Genomic DNA, 26,297 nt, shown 5'->3' with positions numbered 1-26,297 from the left:
ACTTCGAAGGAACGAAACTTGGTCCAATTTACAGAATCGTTTCGGTCTTTTGACCGAAAAATATTGCTGAAACATTCGTTCCGAAGCGTAAGAAAAAAAACTCTCAAAAGTGCATCAGATCCGAGCAGAAATTCCAATCAAACGATTGACCAAAAAATTTGAAAAATTTCGTAGCTCCCAAAGAATGAGTAATAAAAAAAAAAAGAAATTTTTATACATGAGGTGCACGAATCGATGTTCTTAAGAGAGTCTTGAAATTTATACAGAGTTTAAATGGCTAGTCGACTGACACGCATATCAAATTTTTAAGGATTCGTTTTATTGGTTATTGAGATAAACGTGTTCACATATACGAAGTAAAATACACAGGGGTATGGGGACTATGCGTAAAAAATTGTTTATCTTTCCATATAACGAATGAACGCTTCTTACGAAGTTTATGAAAAAGTACACAATAACAATAAAGTATATAATGAAGGTCTGGGAAAAAGTCGAGACGAAATTGGTAAAATGAGCAATCGTAAGCTCACATTTGCTTATTTCGGCATTTTTTTTCTTCTTGGCTTGGCCTCTATTCCTGTCATAGCCTTTTGTCTTTGATCCATTTCCCGTTGTGTTTTCCCTTTGCGTTCTCTAAAGCGAGTTTTTACATAAAATACTATAGATTTTAGCCAGTGATGAATCCCTGTTTAATTAATGGCTTGTATTTTCGTTCACCAAAAAATAAGTTGGAAAAATTTATTTACAATTTTGAATTAATAACTCTGACATTAATTTAGAATAATGATATCTTTAATTAGGAAGTAAAAAATGGAGCAAATTCAGACACACATAAAATACGATTCTGCTGGCATGATCTGTCTTAAAAATGATAGAAACTCGTTCATCAATAAATATTGATAACTGCGTCGACAAATGTTTGCCGAAATCGTCCATTTCAGCTTCAATACACGATTGCACTTTCGCGACTATTTTCAGAGAATGTGAGATCGAATGGAGCTCGATCCACCATTTTTTTCACATTGCAGAAAATGAGGCTATTTACAGGTAAACGCAACCGGGATGAGTTTTTTCGAAAGTGGAAATAAATGCTCGTACGTGTGCACACAAAAAGGCACTTTCCGCTTGCGTCTCTCCCGTTCTGCATGCTTGACTATCGTCCATTGTTAATCCGCACGAGCTCGAGGTACGTAATGCAAGCAGCAATTAACGTGCTTGCCCTGCAAACCAACGATTAACGATCTGTTTGCACTTAAGGGTAGGAAGAGGGTCTTTACAAGCAATGCAAGAGCCACGTCACTGATTGGCGACTATGCCGCGCGAGATTTCCATACAGTTCATGATGTACAAGAAATACTCGTCTGCGTCGTATACACCGGAGCTCTTGATGCTCGAATATACTTTTAATTAGGCGTGCACACTGATTTTGCAGTCTCGTAATTTGCACCGAGCTTTTTCAGCTTCGAATTCATAAGACAAAATGCTCGGGATGGAACGAAACTTTGATCAACGTTAAACCAGTTGCTGTCTGAGGAAATAACATCGTTCTCAAAGCGAAATTTTATTATTTTATGATCAGGATTTCCGAAATTCAACTCTCGCTCGTTCGATGGTAGAATTGGTTGATTAAGGTAACTACTGTACTGTATGCTAGTCAAATGAGTGCTAAATTTTCAAAACGCTTTTAAGCCAAGTTCAACGTACCGATTAAAAATGTATTGTTAGTGAATTTGTGTTGCAGCATGTCTTGTTAATGCGTGAAAATATTAAAAACTATGGTCTTGCAAAACCATTGATCGATAAGTGCAAGTCTCTACGATGACACATTTTCACTGGTTTTCAAAAAATTATCTGCGTTTTTTGACTGATTTTATTATACCACGTCTCGATTTTGTTCTTCAAGAGTTGCTTCGCCGGTATCGAATTTTCGATTGCAAAATCGAAGAAAAGTCGAAAGAAATCGAAAAAGAACAAAACGTTCTTTTGTTTAAACAATTGAAATTGTTTATACCCGTCTCTCGTCAAGTTTCTTATGCGCCGAGCGCGCTGGAACTTGGAGGAAGACGCGCGCCGCGACCTCTAGCGGTAGTATGCAGTAGCTCCTAGCGAGTTCTGCAGTACCGCTAAACAGAAGGCGAGGCGTCCGGTCATTTTGTCGACTGATCCATCCTCTTAAGATGATGGATCAGTCGGTAATCACAACCGTGAGTACGAGAGAGATAGCTGCAAATTTTGAAAAGGAAATTTTTCCACATCGTTCGTCTGATCGAAAAAATAAAAATGTCATCGGATTTTTGCGATCGTGCTGCGTACGATGACATTTTTATTATTTTAATCGGACGAACGATGTCAAAGAGTTTCAATTTCAAAAATTCGAGGTGTGATTACCGACTGATCCGTCATCTTAAGGTAATGGAGCAGTCGCTATCTCGCCACCGTGAGTGCGAGAGAGATAGCTGCAATTTTTGAAATTGAATATCTGCGACACGGTTTGATCAATAAAAAAAAGCCCCTGTCAGCGTATTTTTGCCATCTTTCCGCGTCCGCTGACAGAGCCTTTTTTTGATTAGTCAAACGACAGCGGAGAATTTTCATTTCGAAAATTCGAGGTGAGGTGAGTCGACTGATCCTTTACCTTAAGAGTATAAATCAGTCGACTAACCTCACCTGGAATTTTCGGATTCGAGATTCTTTGACGTAGTTTGATCGATTAAAAAGAGGCTCTGTCAGATTACGCACGATGATGGAAAAAATTGGCTGACATAGCCTTTTTTTAATCGGTCAAACTATGACAAAGAATTTCGATTTTGAAATTTGCAGCAATATCTTTCTCGCACTCATCACGGTTGCGATATACCGACTGATACATCTTCTTTTAAACAGAGACATGAGAAGAGCAGAGCTGCAACTTATGATATAAATGTCAGTTCTTGCGCAGTAACACTAAAACATCTGAAGCGTTGTCATGCGTTGGTCGGCAACTTTTTGTGTAAAGATCAGATAGCTGATTTCACTCAGGGAATGATACTGTTTTCTAGAACTTATTATTGCTCTAGAAAACGGAGCAAAAAAAATATCAGCATCGCGATGAAAGTCTCGCTCGGAAAGTGGTAGATTAAATAAATTATTAATCTGATTACGTTAAATGAAACGTAAAAAAAAAAACCAGTTTCGTGATGGGCTCATCTCGCTTGTGAAGCTGTGAATGAAAAAAATTTTCCAAGATTATTTCATTCGAAATTTTGACTATAATTTGATCAACAGCATCAGCTGGTTTCGCTCCAGGATCGGTGAATTTTATTGCTCATTGTAATAATACAAAATAATGTGAATAAAAATAATCCCAGTTTCGTGATGAACTGATGGTCTCGCTTGGGAAGCAGTGAATCCGCATCAGTTAATGATAACTTTGAAAAAAAATCTAAAAAGAAACCATTACCGCGACGGGCTAGCCTCGCTGAAAAAGCAAGATATTCAAATTATTTTTAGTATCATGTCAAATTAAAAATACAAAAAAATGCTAGCACTAGCAGACAGTTATAAAGCATCACCGCTAGATAAACAGTGCTATTTAAACTTAATGATGCAAAACACTAATTTCCATCTGTTTACATGAATATGCGTGCTACTGCAGCGTAAGTACTTCGTATCCGTTAATATTCATATTAAATTCCGTTGAATATTATAAGTTGTACCACTTTCAAACTTTTGATATGGCTATCGATGTCACTGCAGTCACACAGCTTTTTGACAGTAAAGCTACAGTGCTCAGTAACTTCTTTGTCACTGATAACGCTGTGTAATATCCAATATAAATTGTATAATCACAGAGCAGCGTTGCTCCACTATCACTGACATTGATTTATATTGAATAATAAGCACTGTCGCTGCAAAAACACGAATTATCTTATCAAATATTGCAGAGCACTGTCGCTTTGCAATTCAAGACATCGATATTAGTATTTACAAAGCGGAACCAATTTGTAACTTTTCAGAAACATATTACATTCCACGCAAGGCTTCAAAGTACTTAGATCATTGAAAACACTGTCCATGAAAGATTACTCACTTCGATCCTCTTTCTTGTTCGAGCAGTCCATCGTCATCAAAACCAACATCATCCCGAATACCAAAAATTTATGAGCCAGAGATCCTATGACATCTGTTAAATCGGTAATTTAATCGATAATAATAGGGTGCAAATTAAAATAAATTGTCACATTAACCGTGACCTCATGTCAACATTGGAGACCATGGTTATGTGTGCAGCACAAAACTATGCGACCATTGTCTAAATATTCGATTAATATCAAAAACTTTATTGTGCATACTCGTTCCAACAGTATGCTTTTTCTACTCGGGTGGGGATCAAATGTTGGAATGACTAAAATTTCGAATAGCTAAAATCTCGAGTTTATAAACTTCGAATGATAATATAGAGACAGGTAGATTCGACTAGAGCTTTGAATGCCGAAAGTAAATAAAGCAGAAACTGCAAGGTTCGAAGCACGTTTACATCGAAAATAGAATGTAACAATCGCCCATAGAACGATAACTGAAATATCGATTTTTCGAAAATTCGACTATCACTCTTTTGATTCATAAATTACTAGAGTCAGTGATACTGTGAAAATTCACAATTTTGAAAATATAATAACGAAAGACCAAATATTACTGAGGTTGAAATACTGAAACACCAAAAAGTTGAACAGTCAAAATAGCGAAACGTTAGAAAATCGATCGATCAAAATAAAGAAATACAGTGGAGCTCCAAATACACGCGTCTCACTCTCACACTTACTCAAACCGGTGATCTCCAATTTTAAACATTGCCATTTTGACTTTCGCCTTTTCGAGCTGCTATCGCTATTCTGCATATCTAAGTTTTATAGGCTCGAAAAATTCACTTTCGATTTTTTGCTACTCTATATATTCTGGTCTGTCTGTAAAACAATTACTCTCCATTGTGAATTCGAAAATATGAACTTTTGACATTCGGATGGTCTGTTAAAATTGCATTCGAAATGAAAACTATTGAAATATATATTTTCGGGTAAATACGAATTCAAAGAAGGAATTTTTGATTAAACACGCAATCTGCTGAATAGTCGATCGGGGTTAAGAATTTCGAATTACTTATTTTTCTCCAAACTGACATCACAACTTTAAAAATTTCAAAATATCGACCGTTCTACAATTCAGTTATTTGACATATTGAACCCCACCCCGGGTATGCTATCTTCATTATTTTATATGGAAAGGTGTTAGTGTTTACTTACCATTATCTCGTGAAAGTTGCGACGAACTTAATTAATTTCAATTGTTTTATGCAATTCAGTTGATGGAATGACCGGACGCCCTCCCCCCTTTTTAGCGGTACTGCAGAGCTCGCTAGGAGCTACTGCATACTACCGCTAGACGTCGCAGCGTGTATAAACAATTTCGATTGTTTAAACTAATGAACGTTAGTTCTTCGTACATCTCCAGCGATTTTTTTTAACTGATGGGCAGCTCAATATGAATTGAACTCGTCAGTGGGAAAAACCACTGGATTCTCGCTTGAAGAAGCTGAGTAAATAAATAAACAATTGATATTGTTTATAAGGAAGAACAATCGTTCTCCTATAGATCGCCAGCGATTTTTATTATTGGGTAATTGAATAAGAATCGCAATCTCCAACAGTATTAAACCATTGGGTTCTCGCTTGACGAAGCGGAGTAAATAAATAAACAATTGATATTGTTTATAAGAAACAATAATCCTTCTTCTATAAATCTCCAACGATTTTCATCGTTGGGTAGTTCAATAACAATTGAAATCTCCAGCGGTAATTAACCAATGAGTTCTCGCTTCAATAAACGGTGTAAATGAACATACCGTCAATTTGTATTGTTGTGCACTGAAAAAACGAAATATACGCGATTAAAGAAATATACATTTTTTCGAGCGCTTCTCACATTTTAACGTTGTGAGGTTAACCATTATATTATGCGTTCACTGCCCGCACTCTTTGCACAAAACAATCCTTTTCACAAATCTCGGATCAATGCTCGTTACATATCCGCACAACACAACTCTTTTCTCCATGAGTTTCGGCTGTCAAACGATTCAGGGTTACCTTCGCAAACGATTCGGCTAACAAAAATTTGACGAAATCGTCGAATATTTTTATAGTCGATCATTTTTTTCAACCGAAATTTAAAAATGTAAATTTGTCGTCAATTGTACATAGATTTCAATGCAACAAGGCTTAAAATCTTCGTTCGAAATTTGCGCTTCGACTGACAGGCCAAAATTTCGATCCGTTCATTTCTTTCGAAATAATTATATAAAATAATAAGATTACTCCGATGGTAATGAAAAAAAAAAATTTTTTTTGAGAATTTCACATATTCGCTCTGTCAGACGATTTGTGTCATGCCACTGTAGTATACACAGTTCAATTTTTATCAAAATGGGTTCAACAGTGTTAACTAATTTTGCAATCGAAAATTCGATACCGGAGAAGCGACTGATCCATCCTCTTAACTGATCTACAAATCCACCATAGAGTTTGTTTTTTTTTTAACTTAATCGTTTCACTGTTGCGTCTAATTGTTGATTAAACTAAAAAAAATTTCATTTATAGCTTTTGAAGAAAGGAATTTTATAAATATCTACGTGGTAAATTCGTAGAGGATCTGTAGTGAAATAAAATGAGACTCGGTGCAATAAAATCGGTTGAAAAACACAGATAGTTCTTTGAAAAATACGAGTGAAAATGGTATATTTTTATTTCGCGGGAATTTGCATTTATCAATTGATGGTTTAATAAAACTATTGTTTTTAATATTTTTTCACGATAATAAAATATACTTTAATGCATGTCTACTAACAATACATTTAATCAATGCATTAAACTTGATTTTGAAAATTTAGCACTCATTTGACTACCATGCAGTAAAGTAGTTATCTTAAGGTAATTACCTTAAGGGACTATCTGTAAAAAATTGTTTATCTTTCCATATAACGAATGAACGCTTCTTACGAAGTTTACGAAAAAGTACCCAATAACAATGAAGTATATAATAAAGGTTTGGGAAAAAATTTGGGACAATTGTCTTACTAGGAATAAAGATATGTTACGTTAAAAATTCAACGAAATTGGTAATGAGTACTCTTGTAATCTCACAATTGCTTATTTCGGCATTTTGTTTCTTCATGGCTTGGGCCATTCCTGTCACAGCCTTCTGTTTTTTTATAAATCCTTTTTTCTTGATCTATTTCCCTTTACGCTTTCTAATGGGATTTTTTACATAAAAAACTGTAGTATTTTTGCTAGGGACAAATGAAAATTTGGGTTCAGTCAGTGATGGATCCCCGATTAATTAATGGCTTGTAATTTCATTCGCCAAACGATAAGTTGAAAAAATGTATTTACAATTTCGAATTAATAACTCTAACATTAATTCAAAGTGATTATATCTTTAATTAGGAAGTAAACATCAATCCAATTTAGACACCCATAAAATACGATCTTTCGGGCATAATCAACCTAAATGATAGAGAAGTTTTCTTCGTGTCTAACACTTTCTGCATTACTTTGAGACTTTTCTTATGATTACGTCTGATAATGTAGTTACACGAACAGAATAAATAGCGTGAAAATTGAAGTCACAAATACTCGGAATTTTGCAATTCCTCGATGTTGAACCAACGCGAGTTTCGTACAAATTGAAAAGTCGTTCATTGAAATAAATTCGGGGAAAAAGCTCTCAGCGTTTCGTCGCCTTCGTATTATTATATTTTCCCTCGGTTTTTCCTAACGCCTCGCGTTTTCCTTGCTCCAATAAATACTCATACATATACCTATATATACACAGGTATATTTGAAATTGCACTCGAAAGCATATAAAGGCGACTACAACAGTTAAACGTAGTGGTTTCTCGTATTATACTTGAGAAAAGCTTCACAGAGGTTTTATAGAGCTTTTTAGGTTCGTCGAAAAGCGTACTGATTATAAATACGACTATGCGTGCATATTCATTTTTATTTCAATCAACGCAACCGCAGAGTATGACTCAGAGCCATTTGCCAAACGTTATTTCTGCGACATGGATAAGAAAGCACTTGCGAATATTCCAAAGAATCATCTCACAATAAAATCTCAGAAAAACAAAAATTTTTTCATAATTCCAAGAGTTTCTTCGATCACACTTCTGGATCTGTTGAATCATGGAGAGCGAAATGCACTCGATTATAATGTCAAATAGTGCTTTTCTTTCGATCGAGACTAAAAGGAAGAAGAATTTGATTTCTGTAATCGAGTTGAACTCGAGGCTAAGTGAACGCAGAATGTCCCATGTATATTCAGTAGCTTGCTCACACAGCAGTAACGTTCCGCGTACTCCGAATGTAAAGCTTTTTCAGAGGACTGGAAGGAAAAGCTGAGGCCAAAGGAAAGCAGAGAAAGGAGAGGGGAACAAAGGATCCAGAGAAACTTTTTCACTCGGAAGACTCTGGCAACCTGTTCTCCACTTTTTCGTCTTTCGAGCCCTCGGTTAGAGAGAGAAAATTAGAGGGAGAGAGGGAAAGTAAATTGAAGAAGTACCTCGCGAAGGATAAAGAGGACGTTTATTTCCAACGATCTCTGTGAATAAGCAGCTTCTTTTTGCTCTTCGTTTTACTTTGAGCGAACGACAAGTACTTAAGAAAAAAAGTGAAATAACATTATGTTAAGAAAATATAAAACAACGAAAAGCCAGTTCTCAGGAGTGCTGATTTAATGATTAAGTATTTTTTACCATTTTAAACCTCGCGAGGTGATTATTCGATTCGATTATTCCCACGGATTCACCGAAAGAGTTTTAATCGTATTTGCCTCTTGTATTTGCTCGTCACCCCGCAAAATCGTCGCCCGAAATCGAACCTCGGCCAGCCGAAGATCACATTTCACTCCTAAATATCAAGAAATACCCATCTTCAAACATTGTATGGAGTAATAATTGAACCAGTGCTTCGAACGTTTGCATGTGCGAGTCGGTGTAAGATGAGAGTGAGAAAGGAAATTCAGCGTGAGCGTACGTACACCTTCGAAAGTTCAAAGTGAACGTGTTCACTTTTCAGTCTGCATATTAAAAAAGTCAATAATAAATAATAAAAATATTTTTTTTAAATTCAAAGTAAATACTTATTTTTCCTCAAAATGGTCCTAATTTTTTTCAGCATTGTTATCAATAAAAAATTATATAAGGTTTCATTTAAGGGAGGGGGGAAATGTACAAAAATTAAAAAAAAATGTTGAAAATATCCCAATGAAATTCCAGTTTCTTCGCTCTTGTCTTCAATGAAGAATGGTCCCATAAATTTTGGCAACGTGTAAAAAATTATATTACAATGAATTTTAAGAATGGGAAAGGTAAAACAAACACAATTTTGTTTTTATAAGCGAAATTTCAATTTTTTAGCTACTGTAATCATTGATTCTTTCAGTATTCGTTGTTTCAAATTCATACGACGCCTTATCTTTAACACGTAGAAGTGGTTGGGTGGGTCTGGAAGATCTGTCGACGTGTGTGCAGTATCGTAGGGTGGGTCCTTATTCCGTATTTTGATTTTCCTACCTTCCCTCTCGTGATGTTTTCAAATTTAAAGAGAAAATTTTTAATCGAATTGTCCCTCCCTAAAACGAATCGCGGTATAATTTTTCATCAATAATGCTCAAACAATAATTTGACATGCTTTTTATCAAAAGTGAGAATTGTAAACATTTACCCCAAAATCAATAATAAAACAAGCCCACGAACGAAGCCATTGCAAAGTCCTCTCAATCAGAAATCCAACGAAAATATAAACTCCTCAATCAAGAGACGAAACGAAGCCAGAGAATAAATGATAAATCCAACGACTCTCGCTCCCGCGTACGAAAAAAATAAGCCTGCCGTTGCAAAATCGTGTTATTTTCAGTAACCGAAGCACCCGATCGAAAAAAGCCTCCGATCCTAATCCGTTAAGCAATTTTGAAAAAGCCTACACCGAACGTTACTTCCCCATTCTCTGTCACGAGAATTAATCCAGTTTTGACTGAAGCAGGCGAAGTAGGGGAGATGAGTGCACATCTGACTAACCCAATCGCTGCACCGTCGTCTCCATGGCTCGATCATCCCTTCATGCGTTTCTACACAGCGCGAGCGTATCATTGAACGCAGGGTCGCTAACGAGATGTCGAGTGTGCCTTGATGCTGACAGCGAGGGAGAGCGGCGGGAGGGGGAATTCCTCTCGAGGCTCAACTCGTGTACCCGAGTGCGGCGATGATTCCCAACCGCGAAATCCGGGCCCTGCGCCGGATATATTGGCACGTGGAAATCCGATAAGCAGACGCGACGTTTAATCAGCGAGAATGCATGAAATTGGAGAGCGAAAAATAACTGAAGGTCAATAAGAAGATCGGGTTTGCGTCGTTAAAGTGCGTGATTCGTACGAAGAGGCTCGATTTTTCTGAATCCCTCCCGAGAGCATCGAAAAAGAGGTGGCTCGACTCGTCGGTCTGCATTTTTCAAGGAAAGTGCGCTTGGAATCTTCGCAAATGGTTCGGAGTTTCGTGATGAAAAAAGTCGGCTAGGAAAGGGCACGAGGGGGGCTGAAAGTTTTTGCTTTGTTATCTTTGGCGAGGTGGAAGTTTACGAGCCACGAAGTAGCAGGATTTAGAGAGTTTGATCCTCCACGTCCTCCGCATCAATGGGGAATTGATCGAAACCCTTTATAAACGACGCGAGGTTCAAAGATAATAATGCCGGCGGCGAGCTCGGAACCTCGGACTCCTCGCTCGGCTTTTTAACGCTCTTGCTCTCAAACTCTCCCCGCCCGAGGTTGGCTTGAGAAGAGAAAACGAGAAGGGACAGTGAAAAATGAGAAACGATCTCGGAGCCCTGATAGAATCCAGGTTATCTCATTTTTTTCGGAGCACTATCGCGAGCACTCTCGCGCAGAAATTCTGGCATATCTCTCCTTAAGTTGTGTATACTTTAATGGAATCTCTCGTATTTAGCATAAAAAATGGAGCGCCCTGTGAGCTTTTCCGGCTTCCGGGTACATAAATAAAGAAAAAACCGGTTCGGACCGGTCTCGTCTAGTACAGCTTCTTCTCGGGGAGTGTATCAGAATTCCTCGATCGATATTATCGCGTGCACAGAGAAAATAAACTTTTCTCTTTAGTTTTGCGACTTTGACGATCCGCTGTCGCCGTCCGAGCTATCCCGCTTATCGGATCTTTCGCAGCGTCTCGAAAGAGTCGTTTTCAAAAAATTCTCTCCACGTTCCGACTCGGCAATATCGGGACTACGTGTCAGAGCTCAGGACGCAGCGAGGACGAGCGGAATGCGCCGGGTGTCTGTGCGAGCCGGCCAGCACTCGCTCTGCCCTGATTCCCACTTGCTCTCGCGCAAATATTCATACAAAAATTCTCCAAAGTTGCGCGCTCCGGGGTTGAGCTTTTCATAGCGAAGGGGCCAGATACGAGCGCGCGTATATACACGAAGATAGTCGTATGTGCGTTCGTACCGCCTTTATTATTCACGTATTCCTACAAGATAACCCAGCAGAATCCTCTTCGGAGTAAAACGAGAATAGCGAAGAGGTTACGGCCTCGTTGCAGCCACGATATCGAAGGCTCTTGTAGGAACGATCGTGTCCCTCGTTCTCCTCTCTCCCCGCGACAAGGCGTTCAAGAAATCCGGGAAAAATGAGCCACCGCGGGGCAAGACGGCACGTCGTCGCTGCCGTTTTTCCCCGGCCTCGACTCGCTTTTCTCCTCCAACTTTCGCCGAGCCGCACAGTTTCCTCTCCGCAGTGAAATTTCCCGGTAAAAAAGCTTAACAAAAGTCCCCAAAAACCAGAAAGAAAACGAGAGACCGACGATAATCCCCCGCTGTGTGACGAGCTCCGAGAAGAGCAATCGAGCAACGGAAAAGATAGGGAAAAAAATCGTGCGATGCCAAAGCGGAAAAACGAGTGAACCGTGAACAGTAAAATATGAAAAAAAGCGTCTAACGAGCGCAGGCTCTGCGAAAGGACGTTCCTGAGACGGTTCGTATCTGCTGAAACCGCGCATGGCGGAACGCGTGTGAGGCAATCTGAGGGATGCACCGCTCGCTGCGGTTACATCGAAATATAATTCGTGCTCGTGCAGTGCATGTGCTGCGGATACTCGCGTTACGCACTGAGTCAGTTAAATGGAACGAAAGTGGCTAGTGCACGTGCTCTTTCGTGTGTACAACCTGGAAAATACATGTGCCATTCATATGGCTCCATGTGGAGACGTACTCCATACACATGTGTGTACTTGGAGGGAGGCACGCTGGTCGAGCGCGCGCGCGGACACCGCCAAAGTGAGGCAAAATGCAATTTGTGGTACTCTACCTGTACTCACCGATCTCCTGTACGTCCCTGTCATGGTAGCTTCGGGCGAAAGACTGTAACACCAAAGACATAAATTTTCATTAATTTAACGCTTATTGCACACTTTCGAATGATTAAATAAACATCGGAAATTGCTCATTTTAACGATTTCGGTTTATTTGAGAGTGAACCCTCTTCGGGGGGGGAGAAGAATTTTCGGGAGGTTTTCGTCACGGTTACGAGGTGGCGTCGGGTTGCGAGAGCGATTTTTATCGATGCGATGCGATCCATGGGATTGGTCTGAATTGTGCGAAAATCATGTTAACCCTTTCGGAGCGTATGTTGCTTCGAGGCCCAATAAAACTGCATCGGTCAGTAAGGTCGGGGTTCTAACTGCCCATTTCCATCAAGCAAGGTTAGATTGCACCGTAGACACTCCTCAACCAAGAGATAAACTGCTTTAACCCATCGAAATATCAATATGAAGTCGGCGTTTCGTGTTGAGTTGGCGTTGTAGGAAAAGGTGCTTTAGTTATCGCAAAAGAAAAGTGAGTACACATTTTTTTTCGTACTCCAAACGTTATTTCCTTTCAAAGGGAAGCTAATATGATGTATTTAAGGTATTCGGTGCTAGATTCATTCGTAAATTTTCCTGATTTTGCTCCCCAAGGTGCTGCGCGCAGCGAACATTCAAAAATTCATATTTTCCGACAAAAAAACTGAAATGTCACAATGGATTCGGAGGGTGGGGATCAAATGTTGGAATGACTAAAATTTCGAGCAGCTAAAATCTCGAGTTTATAAACTTTGAATAATAATATGGAGACAGATAGATTCAACTAGAGCTTTGAATGCCGAAAATAAATAAAGCAGAAATTGCAAGGTTCGAAGCACTTTTACATCGAAAATAGAATGTAACAATCGCCCATAGGACGATGACTAAAATATCGATTTTTCGAAAATTCGACTATCACTCTTTCGATTCATAAATTACTACAGTCAACGATACTGTGAAAATTCACAATTTTGAAAATATAATAACGAAAGACTAAATATTACTGAGGTTGAAATACTGAAACACCAAAAAGTCGAACGGTCAAAATAGCGAAACGTTAGAAAGTCGATCGATCAAAATAAAGAAATGCAGCGGAGCTCCAAATACACGCGTCTCACTCACTCACTTACTCAGACCGGTGATCTCCAATTTTAAACATCGTCATTTTGACTTTCGCCTTTTCGAGCCATCGCTATTCTGCGTATCTAAGTTTTATAGGCTCGAAAAATTCACTTTCGATTTTTTGCTACTCTATATTCTGGTCTGTCTGTAAAACAATTACTCTCCATTTTGAATTCGAAAATATGAACTTTTGACATTTAGATGATCTGTTAAAATTGCATTCTAAATGAAAACTATTGAAATATATATTTTCGGATAAATATGAATTCAAAGAAGGAATTTTTGATTAAACGCGCAATCTGCTGAATAGTCGATCGGGAATAAGAATTTCGAATTACTTATTTTTCTCCAATCTGATATGACAACTTTAAAAATTTCGAAATATCGACCGTTCTACAATTCAGTTATTCGACATATTGAACCCCACCCGATTCGGAAACTAGAAAGTATTTTAAGATGAAATTATGAAGGGAATCATTTTCCGTCAACGCGAAATAGGTCTCGGTCTGAGAGGGTTAATCGTATTGTTGACTTGTTTTTATGAAATTTTCATTCTCCTTTCGTCCTTCGTACCGGGGTCTCATGACTCGGTGACCGGATGCTTTTGTCCCTAACGTTTATCCGTTGAATCGGCGCGATGCGGCGATACGTACGAGTGGAGGTCGAAAAGAGTGTCAAAAAGCTCTGACACTTCCGGGGAATATTTCCACAGACATTCGCTTGAATTTCCATAGGAAATCGATTCCAAATTGAAAACAAATGGTTCAACAGCTGCGTGGGGAAAACAGTTGATTGGTGCGCGACTACGCGTATAGCTCGATCTCCGAAGCGGCGAGAAAACACTCGAGAACATCGCTTTCCACCGGGGCGATTATTTCGGGGGAATGGGAAAAATTGCTCCGACAAAAAGCAGCTAGTGCGACGGTCCCTCAATGGCGATTGTCAAAAACGTCAAAACAATCAGTCCCGCCCGCTACTGTGCTACCAAATCCCCTGCGAAACCTCGAAAAAAACGTCGGAAAACGAGCCATTGAAGTCTCATTGTTGAAATAAAATCTTTATCGCTTCCAAAGCGACCGACAACGAACGCGCCAACGTTTTTAAATCGAATTGATCGTCAAACGTCACGAACGTTCCAATATGCATATCACTCCGGAAAAAAAAACGTTGAAATATCATTTGCATAAATGATATTTAACATAAATCCATATGTTAAATTCAAGCGGAAGAAAAAGTCTCTCTTTCCGGTATAAATATGTCCCACGTGCGCGTGTAATCGCAAGAGACCTACCACGAAATGCTTTTATGTAAGAGCACGGATGAGCCATTGAGAGAACCCGGAGATGGATGCTGCAATCCTCTATGGAAATTTATATACGTTGGACCGCACTCGTGAGAAAACAAAAACAAAATAAACATATGCAGAGTGCAGAAAATGTTGTTCCTGATCTACCTCACATCAGTTGGAAATGCATTTATATATACATTCTAACACGGAGAAAAAAAAGTCATTGAAAGAACGAAATGTGGCATTACGGGATGGCAATGAAATATATGATCATCACGAGGTTAATCATGCTCGAAGGATCTCGTATTTTATGGGTGTCTGAATCGGATCGATTTTTACTTTCTAATTTAAGATATAATCACTTAAATTAATGTGAGAGTTATTAATTCGAAATTGTAAATAATTTTTTTTTAATTTATAAAGATAAATTGAAAAAATTTATGGCGAATGAAATTACAAGCCATTAAAGTAGTTCGATAGCTAAGTGCAGCATAAAAAATAGGGTGCAGCCCCCTTTCTATGCGAACATTATTCGTTGTGAAATATGTCCCAAAAGTCCTTCAAATAATCGTTAATTATTAGTAAAAAAAATATATGCTTACGATATTTTACTAAAATTTCATAATTGCTCGTGATTTTGGAATTTTTATATTTTTTCGTTTGCGTACGCCCCTGCTAGAATACATCTTCATGCCGTATGCGCATATACGAGCATGCAAATGAACGCTCAGAAGCGCGTCAATCGTGACAACATTGTACACAGGCAACTGTTTGAGACGAGCGCAGCGTCCTAAAGTATAGTGATAATCACTGCCCGTCTCACTCGACAGCGTTGCCCTGTCGCGAACCTTGAAATTTTCCCACTCAAATTCTCACACGATTTTTATTACAATAATTTTTTTCTCAAAAACTAGACAGTAGATCATGTTTTTTTTCCAGAAGATACTCTAACACTGTGTTTTTTTAAATCAAAATCGTCAGAATCGTTCTTGAGTTATTTCGATTCACTTTTTTGTTCGACGATTACCTTAACTTGCAATATTTGAAAAACTAAACAGTAGAACTACTTTTTTTTTTAATCGATTCGTTAGATTTTTCTGCGCGACATATATTTTTTTTTTTTTTAATTTTCGTCAGAAATCGGGTTTTGGTATTGAACAACCTTGGTTGATCGCGAATCCATCACTGACTGGACCCGAAATTTCATTCGTCCATGGCTAAATTTTTTTTATGTTTTTTATGTAAAAAATCGCATTAGAAAGCGCAAAGGGAAATGGATCGAGAAAAAAGTATCTATAAAAAGACAGAAGGCTATGACAGGAATGGACTGAGCCGAGAAGAAACAAAATGCCGAAATAAGCAAATGTGAGGTTATAAGAGTGCTCGTTACCAAATCTTCATTACTAGTAAGACAATCGGCTCGAATTTTTTCCCAAACCTTCATTATTTACTTCATTGTTATTGTGTACTTTTTCATAAACTTTGTACGAAGCGTTCATTCGTTATATAGCAAGATAGACGATTTTTTACGCATAGTCCCTATAATTCTGTGTATTTTTCTCCATATTTGAACACCTTCATCTCAATAACCAATAAGACGAACCCTTTAAGGATATATTGCACAGGCGATACAATGTTGCCATGCTAAACCATGCTAAAAACATAAAAAAATTCAAAATGATCAGAATTTTATAAAATTTTGTGAACATATTCTTTAGTGCCAAATTTGACAATACAAATTTTTTAAGATTTTTCTTCTGTACAGTTATCGAGTAATTGATCACTAAAGTTGACGTGTATAAGCATAGCGTTTCCATATATATAGGTATACATTCCGGGCATAAGAAATCTGCTTTAATGCGTAATTACTTGATAACTGAACAGAAGAAAATTTTGAAAAAATTTGTGTTTTCGCACTTGATGTTGAAGAACATTATCACCAAATTTGATCAATTTCTAATTATTTCGACTTTTTTATCATTGACCCTTAAAATTTGATATGCGTGTCAGTCGACTAGCCATTTAAACTCTGTGTAAATTGCAAGACTTTCGTAGAAAAATCGTTTCGTGCATGAACTACCTTGAACAAATAGAATAGTTTAAAACGAAATTGCGGATTCATTCTCTCCGGAAACATTGCAGTTGAATGAGGAAAACTCTTCCAATAACATCAATTGCTATTGAATAAACAATTTTTTTTCCTCCGTGTATGCGAAAGTATCGTAAGAAGGAAAGCGATTTTTTCGAAACTTTGTTTTCCTCCGCGTCAAATACGAATACGATAAATGAGCCAACATCCTGATAAAATGCGACAGAAATCTAATGAGATTTAAGAAAAAGCGACGATTCTACGTCTGATACGAAACTGTGGAAAAGAAATATAGCGTAATCTTTTGATGACCCAAATAAATAGCAACAGGCCTAAATTCCCGTACGTGATGTTCCAAGAGTTCTCGTGGAATATAAATGGACCTCCCCGTCCGTCTCTTATCCTCAGTTCTCAGCAGCCTCCTTTTTTCTTCTGTTTTTCGTTTCCGGCTATACATTTTTTGTTCGTTTGCCTCTAGGTCCTCTTTCTCGTTATTTTCCCGAGGAAAACAAAGAATTTCACGGAGCGTGCAGACACATACTTGGCCGGAGCTTTTCGCAAGCTCAAAGCTCGCCCCGTGCGCGATTCCTTGTTCGCCCGTTTGTCTATAGTATCCGAAGAATGTATACTCAAGTTCTGCTCTGGCTCCTCGTTCCTGCTTCGCCGTCTTATTTCCGGTCACGCATTTGTATTCGACATGAAAATTTCGCCTCTGATATATGAACTGTCTTACAATCTGCGCCGGTCTTTCGTGATGAGACTGCGCGCGTGCGTGGCCCGTGTTACTCCGTCAGCCAAAATCGGACAAGACTTCCTCGAATATAAAGCCCGCGGTGGTTTCTGAGCATAAATCTCTGTCGAATATCTCTTCCGATCGTTGCACGCTCGCGCTTCAACATTGGACTTCCATTCTCCCTGCTGCGGGCTTTTCGTAAGCGCGCGCGAGCTCACAGTCGCCCATAATATACGAGCGCCCTAGCTCTTTTGTTTTTCATCTTCCTTTCTCCCTTTCGGGACAAACGAACCGTATGTTTTTGAATGATAATCAAAGTCATTGCAATAAGAAAGGTTCAGTCGCGTTTCAGGGCTCAAACGAGTACGGGGAGAAGCCGAACGCGCGGTGCTTTTCGCGTGAGGGGCTTTCGCAATCTTTTTTACTAAGTTCATTACTAGCGTGACGAACGAATAAATATTCAAATGTGTGCCTGGTGCGTCCGATGGGTGAACGGAAGTTTGCTTTTTTTTTCGTCGGGTCGACTCACATTCCCGAGCGAATTGGATCCGCTCATGACTCTTTTGACAGGACGATTGCACGGTGAAATTTAATTCACGAAAGCGATCCTCGTCCCGATGCATTTTTCGGGTCCCTCGCTCTCGATTGAAATTATAAAAATTATGACATATTCGAGGTTTGCTTCCTGACTCGAAGAGGCTTTCCGAGCCCGAGAAGATTCTTATGAGCTGGATTTTACTTTCCATCCGTGCTTTTTTCATCTTCTTTTCCGTACAATATTCTTTAACGACATATTTTTCGTCGGCGTCGTCGCATCTACGTGCTCGGAAAATCTGAGCAAACGTCAAGCACTCGCGGAAGATTTAATATTTCGTTATTTCAATATGGAGGCTGATAGGAGACGAGATTATTTTATGCGAAATGCGACTTCTGTCATTGGGAGGATCAGTGGAAATGGGAAGAAAAAAGTTTTCGCTGAGATGAGCTCTCACGAGGTTTTTTTTCATCCTGAAGAACTTATTAACGAACGTTGGACTCTCGCTTACTCGTTTGTTTTTTCTGGGCCAAACGCCATGAAACACAGACAGAAAGCAGAAGCGGTTCCGATGCGCGGAGAAGGCCTCGTTTACAATCGGACTCGGACTTCTTCGGTAAAGCAGCTTGCATTTCCGGTTCGCGGGGAGGATATATCGGCGCAAATCGCGAACGAGAGAGCGCAACGCCTCGACCGAGTTCGTTGACCGAACCCACCCGGAACGATAAGGAGCACACGGGGCACTGGATGAGAGACAAATTGCCGGGGATTCCCCTCCCCCGCTCGTCTTCACTTTTCCGTCGTTTTCACTCCGCCCGTGAATCATCGCTCCATGCCCATATCGGCACACACGCTCGCACAGATCGATGGCAGTTACAAAGCTAAAAAGCGCCATGGAAGAGGCTGGATAAAAAACGCCGAGGGGAGGATCAGAGCGAGGAGGAAAAAATGAATGGAAGAAACGTCCGTTGGGTTAAGTCGCAACATTCGCGACGGCAAAAACCGCCATTCGTTTCACCAGCGAGGAGGGATCGAGGGAACGACGCTGAAGTTTGCAACGTTGGAGTTCAACGAAACGAACGAAAAAAATATTTATAATTCATTATTTTTTTATTTTACGAATTATTGATGTGCCTTGAAAAATAATGAATTGGAAATTCGGCAGGGAAGAAAATTGGAGATTTACTGGAACTATTTGAGAGTTTTTTTAGATCATTTCGTTGGACTCCAACGTTGGAAACTTCAGCGTCATATCGAGAGAAGGAAAAGAAGGATGGGAGAACGTCGATTCTTCGTCGTGCCACACGGAGAAAACAGATTCGTTTTGTATAGTGAGGAATATATTATTTTTCAAAAATTTTCAAAGTATTTAAGCACCGATTACAAACAGCATGGTATTTTTTGAATTTTACAATTTTTCGTCCCTTCAGTTCTAAACAGCTTTATGCCGACAGCAAAAAATGATGCATGTGAGAACTATATTTCGTTTTGTTTCCGAGTGTTATTCATCGCGTCGGACTAGCACTCACAATAAGTGGAAATGTACTATAAATCACAAATTTTGACTGTCAGCAGAGTAAATTCTATGATAAATACACGAATGTACACCGAATACGTGTGACATTTTACCATACATATAATTTTTTTTCAAGGTTGCCCGAGCATACTTTACAATCACGGAAAATGTAAAAAAAATTTCATAAAAAAAAATTTCACAAATCTTGAAAAAATATTACATTAAAAATAATACAAATCTGTAATTATTTTATCATTTTTTTTCAAGGTTGCCCGAGCATACTTCACAATCACGAGAAATGTAAAAAAAAATTCATAAAAAAAATTAGGAAACCAACTGTAAATAATTTCAAGAGAACAATTCGAAAAAAATTTCACAAATCTTGAAAAAATATTACATTAAAAATAATACAAATCTGTAATGATTTTATAATTTTTTTTCAAGGCTGCCCGAGCATGCTTTACAATATAAACATTCGAAGTGACTGAAAACATTTTTTAATACGCTTATAGAGAAAAAGGATCGTGAGTCTTTTGAATAAAAGATAGAACAATTCTTATTACTGCTCTTCGAATTAAGGCTGCAATCCAGTAAGTATACACTGTCCCCGAGATACTATATTTCTAGTACTTTAGAATTTTCGGCCCCGAACGAGAAATACGAATGACATTTTCCCGAGGATTTATTTCAGTCCATGGAAAGGAAAATCAAAAAAACTTTAGATTCTCGAATCCCCGCGAAGTTTTCCAGATTCTTCAAATCAGAGGTCGAAACGAGCGTTCGCAAATTCTTCGGACAAAAGGAGCCGGAAAAGTATTAAAAAACGAATTTCGCGAAATGCACTATTCGCCAGGACATAATTTTCATTCCTCGACAATTCTCCCTTGTAATCCGATAAATCTTAATTATTCACACGTTCGTGCGCGTGAAAGAGGAAAAGAGAGCGAAAAAAATGAGCAACGACGAATATTCATAGAGAAACTGTGAAAAAAGGCCGCTCGCCGTCGCTCGCGAGCGAATGGCAAAGTTGTATGTAATAATAGTATACGTGCGGTGCGAGAGTCTTGCGAGCTTTTAGAATGCACACAATACATTGAGAACTACCTCCATCGCGCGGAGGCTTAATTGTGGCCTAATTATAACACACGCCCTCTCCATGCCGAGCGACTTGTTACCAGTGTGCATGCCCAGCGTGATTCCCTCTGAAAGCGAAAACTCCCACTCTCTCGCTGCATAAACACGACACACACGCGCCACACATCCCAAACATATTTTCAGACACAAAGGAGAGGACAATTGCGCACATAAAAGGGAGAGGGCGAGGGTTGAGAAGCAATGAAAAAAGCTACAAGGTCGGACCCCGAGGATAGCCGAGGGGAAGCATCTCCGAATCTAAGTGAGCAGGGAAACTCTCGCTTTTTCTCCATTTTCTTGAAATTTCTTTTTTTTTCTTCTCATTTTGTGATATTTTTTCATCATCGTCCCCAGGAATTTTTTTCATTTTTGTCCCTTGACTGAAAAGCTGCTTCGGACCTTAAGGAAGTACCCTCGGTAAATCAATTAACAAACAGAAAATTATAAAAAATTTGTAAAGATGTCAAAATCTTTCGGAAAATGAGTCAGTTAAAATTTTGTGACCTTTGGTTGACTTTGAAAAGAGATATCTATGATTTAAGGAGGGTGGCTACGTTCGTCAAAATGATAAGAAATTGATCAAATTTGGTGATAATGTTCTTCAACATCAAGTGCGAAGACACAATTTTTTTCAAAATTTTCTTCTGCTTAGTTATCGAGTAATTACGGATTAAAGCAGATTTCTTATGCCCGGAATGTATACCTATATATATGGAAACGCTATGCTTATACACTTGAACTTTAGTGATCAATTACTCGATAACTGTACAGAAGAAAAATCTTAAAAAATTTGTATTGTCAAATTTGGCCCTAAAGAATATGTTCACCAAATTTTATTAAATTCTTATCATTTTGAAATTTTTAATGTATTTAACATGGTTTAGCATGGCAACATTGTATCGTCGGTAGCCACCCTCCTTAATTTGAAGCAGTTAACACGGAGTCTTATATGAATCTGTGATTCAGACGCACTTTTTAATTTAAAACGTTTAAGTTAACAAACAGATTTTGATAAAATTTGGAGAAGATATAAACGAATGTCCAATGAAAATTTTTCTTTTTGGAAAACATGCAAAGCTCGCTTGTGTTCTAAGAAATGACTGGAAATAAGACAAGGTTTTTGAGCAACACGCAAATGTGCCAACACCGCGGAATTGTAGGTTATGGCGCTTCATTCGAATATAAGTTACAGCAGCACTTTCGAAACCGTCTGAACATGCGCAAATTATTGAGTCAACGATAGAAACACAGTATTGCAAAAGAAATATTGTACATTTGTAACGAACATTTTGTGTGTTTCATGCATCAATTATTTTCGGAAACAATAAGAAATAGAAAATATGAAAAGAAGACACCGTCAGTTTAATCATTTTCGAAGTCTTCTTTAAGGTTAGGGATGTTTCTTTTCCCATACACACTTCGGATTTCTTTACCCACTGATGAAAAACGAAACACGCAGAAGCTGGGCTTCCTATACGCGACTATACGTAGATTCAATGCTTGTACGTGAGCACGTACACTAACCCAGGAGCTACGGTGTCGCCGAAATATGTACTACGTTACCCATATTGAAGACTAAAACTCTCTGACTCACTACGTACCGAGGGTACTTCGTTAAATCTTTCGGTGAATAAGTTCAACAAAATACTTAGTCGATGCAATAAATTTTCCATCGTTCCAAAGCAGTTTTGGAACGCTGTAAAGAAACTTTGTTGTAAGATCCGAAATTTAGTCAGCTAGTCAGCTCAATTCGAAAACTTAGCTCGCAGCACGAGCGACAAGACGTTTGAATGTTTCAAAAAAATTTTATTTTCGGTGTCTTCGCGACAGGAAATTGTGACAGAAAAGCAGAATTTAGCTCAAAACGTTTGTCCTCTGCACTTTTTTGAACTCCACCATATTCTCGGAAAAGAGCCCCCTGGGTTGTAACAATAAAATAAAAATGTTACGTTTCGAAGCGACGCGTTAATTCGCCAAGCGCGGAATAAGTGAGCGAAAAGAATCGCATGCGAGAGCGCTTGTTGTCAGATACGAAAATTCCCGCGAGCAATACGTGTGGCGCCTCTCTCTTCACCGCTCTTTTCTCTCGAACGCATTAACTGGACTCCATTAAAGAGCTTACGAGCTCCAACGTTCTTTCCTCCGAGAATATTCGTTTTAATATTGCCTTTTGTTCTATTTCTATGAAATTTTTCTCGTCTCGTTCTACAGTCGTCACGCCCGTTGAGAAAATCGTTTGTGTCACATTTAGTTCCTTTTTTATCAAGTGCTCGAATTCTTTTCTGTTTAGAACTATTGAATTACTCAATTTTTATATTTCTCATTTCATTGGCCAAGCGCCCTTTTTGACAGTCCAGAAAAACTAGAGAATATTATTTTTCACGATTCCTCCTCGTTCATTTCGAGGTTGGGAAAAATTTCGATAAATCTCTCCCGGTTCAGCGATCGGAGGTGTCAAAAGTAGTGGCAGAGACTCAGCAGTGAATCGGCCCCCCGCAGCGATGAGCATCGGCACCGATGAATCTGCAAGCTGAAACTACAATAAGATGGCTTCGGACACGCGCTTCGTAATCGGATAAATTAAATTGATCTGGTTTCCGATAACGTTGCGATTTAAGGGGATAAAGTACTATCGAGGCTGCTCTTTCAACAGAAACACAAAATAAATGGAAAAGAAGAGAGAAGAATGGGAACGAGGAGGTAAAATCTCTCCTGAAAATGTATGTTTCCAACGTCCCCCGAAGGAACAAATACTCACTCAAGTCTTGATGAGGAAGCGGATATCCTTTCGAGCCAAAGCTTTATCGATTCCTCCCCCCCCCCTCGCTCTCTCTCTCTCTCTCTCTCCCTCTCTCTCTCTCTCTGGCAACGTATCTATCTTTTCTCCATGAACATCTAATACACGAGTCCTGCTCTTTATATAGTTCTATTGAGTCGAGAGAAAAAAAAACAGGACGAGAACATTTGTAATAATCGAGAGACTGCTCTCACCCTTTGCTCCGTTCGAAATGGACGTTATCGATGAAAGAGCCACCGCTTGCGCGAGTTTATTTCTCTCGGGGAAGAAAATAATGAGGCGAGTACGAAAAATAATGGAAAAAAAGACATGCAGCTACGATACATACATAACCCTCATCCTGTGGCTCGTCCTCCTTTTTGTCTCATTCGTTTTTTTATCATTCTCTTCTCGTGTGAGAATGATCGAGATCGACAAGAGGACAGCGCAGTCACGACGAAGAAGGGAGGAATAAAGGGTGGAAGGGGAGGAAGGGGGGGGGGGGGGGACAGGAAGAAAAAGTGTTGTAAAAGCTCGACACGTACGAATATATATCTGTAAGCATCGTATAAAATACTCCAGGGACACGCGAGAATTCTCATCTCTCGCAACGAACGAATGACAATCTATCTTTTGCTCAATTTTATCGTTCTTTTTTTTAACGTGTTCCAAGAATCGACGTTCGGAATGAAATTTCTAGCAAAGTTTAACGTCCCGTGTGACGATCGCGTATAAATATCTCGCTCCGCGTCTCACGTTTTCTGTGTCTTATTATTCACGATTCACGCATTCAATAACGAAGTCATAAATTCTCTGTCATTGGAATAAGCTTCGTCAAAGAATTGAAAACGAATCGTCGAATCTATATCGCCTCCCGTCAGTTCAAACGGTTCCTTCCTCCCCGTGGCCGAAGAATCTTTCTCCACGAAAAGAGAAATAAACCTTCCAACACATTCTTCGTTTTCTACTCTCCAACGAAATGTTGAACAGCAAGATCGGATGGTATAATAAAATTAAATCGATAGCCCATTAATTGTTGGACGGTTGCCAACCATTTGGCGATTCATCTTAACGAGAAATTTCTCACACATTCCATTCCTCGTCTCGTTTCATTCCGAGGCAATTCTTGTACAGAAAAGACGTGTGATTTTCACGTATACTGCATCTCTATAAATGCTTATGTATCCATAATTTAAGAGCTCAGAGCTTAGGGCAATCAAGCTTCTCACTCTTTCTCGTGTTTGATGTCATTTTACTGTTTCTCTCTCTCTCTCTCTTTCTCCTCCACCCCGAAGTAGCCTGTAGTGTAAAATTCTCTACGACTTCCTGCCACTCGATCTATATTTCCATGCAGAACGAGGCGTGCACCAGCCACTCGAAGGAATTACACGCTTTTCTCGTTCAAATGAAACCGCAGAAGCTGGCCAGACTCGAGACGAATGAGCCACTCGCGAGAGGCGAGAGGACGGATTATTGCGAGTACAAATGTGGCCGGTCTGGCAAATTGTTCGATTCCCTAAATCCCTCGTTATTCCTCTCTCCCGTTTATCCCCGTTCTCTGTCCTCGTACATTATCGCGTACCCGTTCCCATGAGCATGTGTCACTGCGACGTATCTCAAACTACATGAATCCGTATATGGACTACTCCAAAATCTTGCGTATCATTATCTTCGGGAGTCCACGAAATCCACAACTTTTCTCTTTGGACGTTCAAACGCGCGCTCGTACTTCCAAAATCCATTAGTGGAGCAGAAACCATGAGTGGGAACGCGACTTTCGAGACTCTCGATCTTTTTTCTGTGAGCTTTGATTTGTAGAAAACTTGGAGAAATTTATATATTGGAAAGAAAATTATGACACGGGATTCTGCAGTTTCTGGGTTTGATGACGAAATCTGAGCAACTGCTCGACGTATCTGGATAAAAGTTTGCGACGAAATGCCTGCAATTTCTACCCAAAGCCCACTTATCTACCCGCACTTTCTATGGTTTTGTAACAGCAGTTGTTTGGGAACTAATATCGAAATTGAGTTCGACGATACATCGTATGGTATTTGAGTGCGGGGATGTTCAAATTTCCATGTGAATGGGTCGAGCAGTTTTCAGGATTTTATGTGCCGGAGGTCATGCGACGTTACATATCCATGCGATAACTCGGCGAGTTGTTACCTCGGGCTTGAAGCTGATGGAAAGAGAGTAAAAAAATCAAAATTGCTTCCCAAAAGTATTCAAACATCGAGCTCGTTTTTTATTCTCAAAAATTTGTATCGCTGCTTCAAAGAGTTGAGTTGAAAATGGGAATCCGATCGGCTGAAACTCCGTTAACAAAAATTTGGCGAAACCCGAAACGCTTTGAAGCTCCATCAAAAAATAACGCTCGCTCGAGCCCGACACCAGTAATAATCCACCAACCCGATCACTTTGAGAGCCAATTAATTGTCGACTCCACAAAATTCATCACACCGAAAAAATCCATTAATTTAACACAAAATTTTCCGAGCCCACGATTTTTCACGCGATTTCAATACAATTTAGAAATAATTTTCTCCGCAATTTGGCATATTCCGAATGCATCAATGGCTCCGAATTTCTGTACCAACATGGAAACGCGTGCACGAACTTCCTGAAGCACATATTACATTTTCATTGGTGTATAAGCACCGTGGGTTCG

General features: G+C 39.1%; 1 protein-coding gene across 4 annotated transcripts in view; it reads right to left on the bottom strand.

Moving 5' to 3' along the window:
• The window catches only part of Trpgamma (Transient receptor potential cation channel gamma), an 85,886-nt gene that overhangs the window by 49,223 nt on the left and 10,366 nt on the right, over positions 1 to 26,297 (bottom strand). For 2 of the 4 annotated variants that reach the window (XM_043430242.1, XM_043430243.1), the window contains exon 2: positions 12,400 to 12,452. In XM_043430242.1, the coding sequence (XP_043286177.1) occupies positions 12,400 to 12,433 (34 nt within the window). In that variant the 5' untranslated portion in view covers positions 12,434 to 12,452. The remainder of the gene's footprint in view (positions 1 to 12,399; positions 12,453 to 26,297) is intronic. The other 2 variants (XM_043430244.1, XM_043430245.1) reach the window with 1 other exon arrangement.

Source organism: Venturia canescens, chromosome 10 (assembly GCF_019457755.1).
Source record: "Venturia canescens isolate UGA chromosome 10, ASM1945775v1, whole genome shotgun sequence".
Classification (NCBI taxonomy): Eukaryota; Metazoa; Arthropoda; class Insecta; order Hymenoptera; family Ichneumonidae; genus Venturia; species Venturia canescens.
This window is presented reverse-complemented; position numbering and strand designations above follow the sequence as displayed.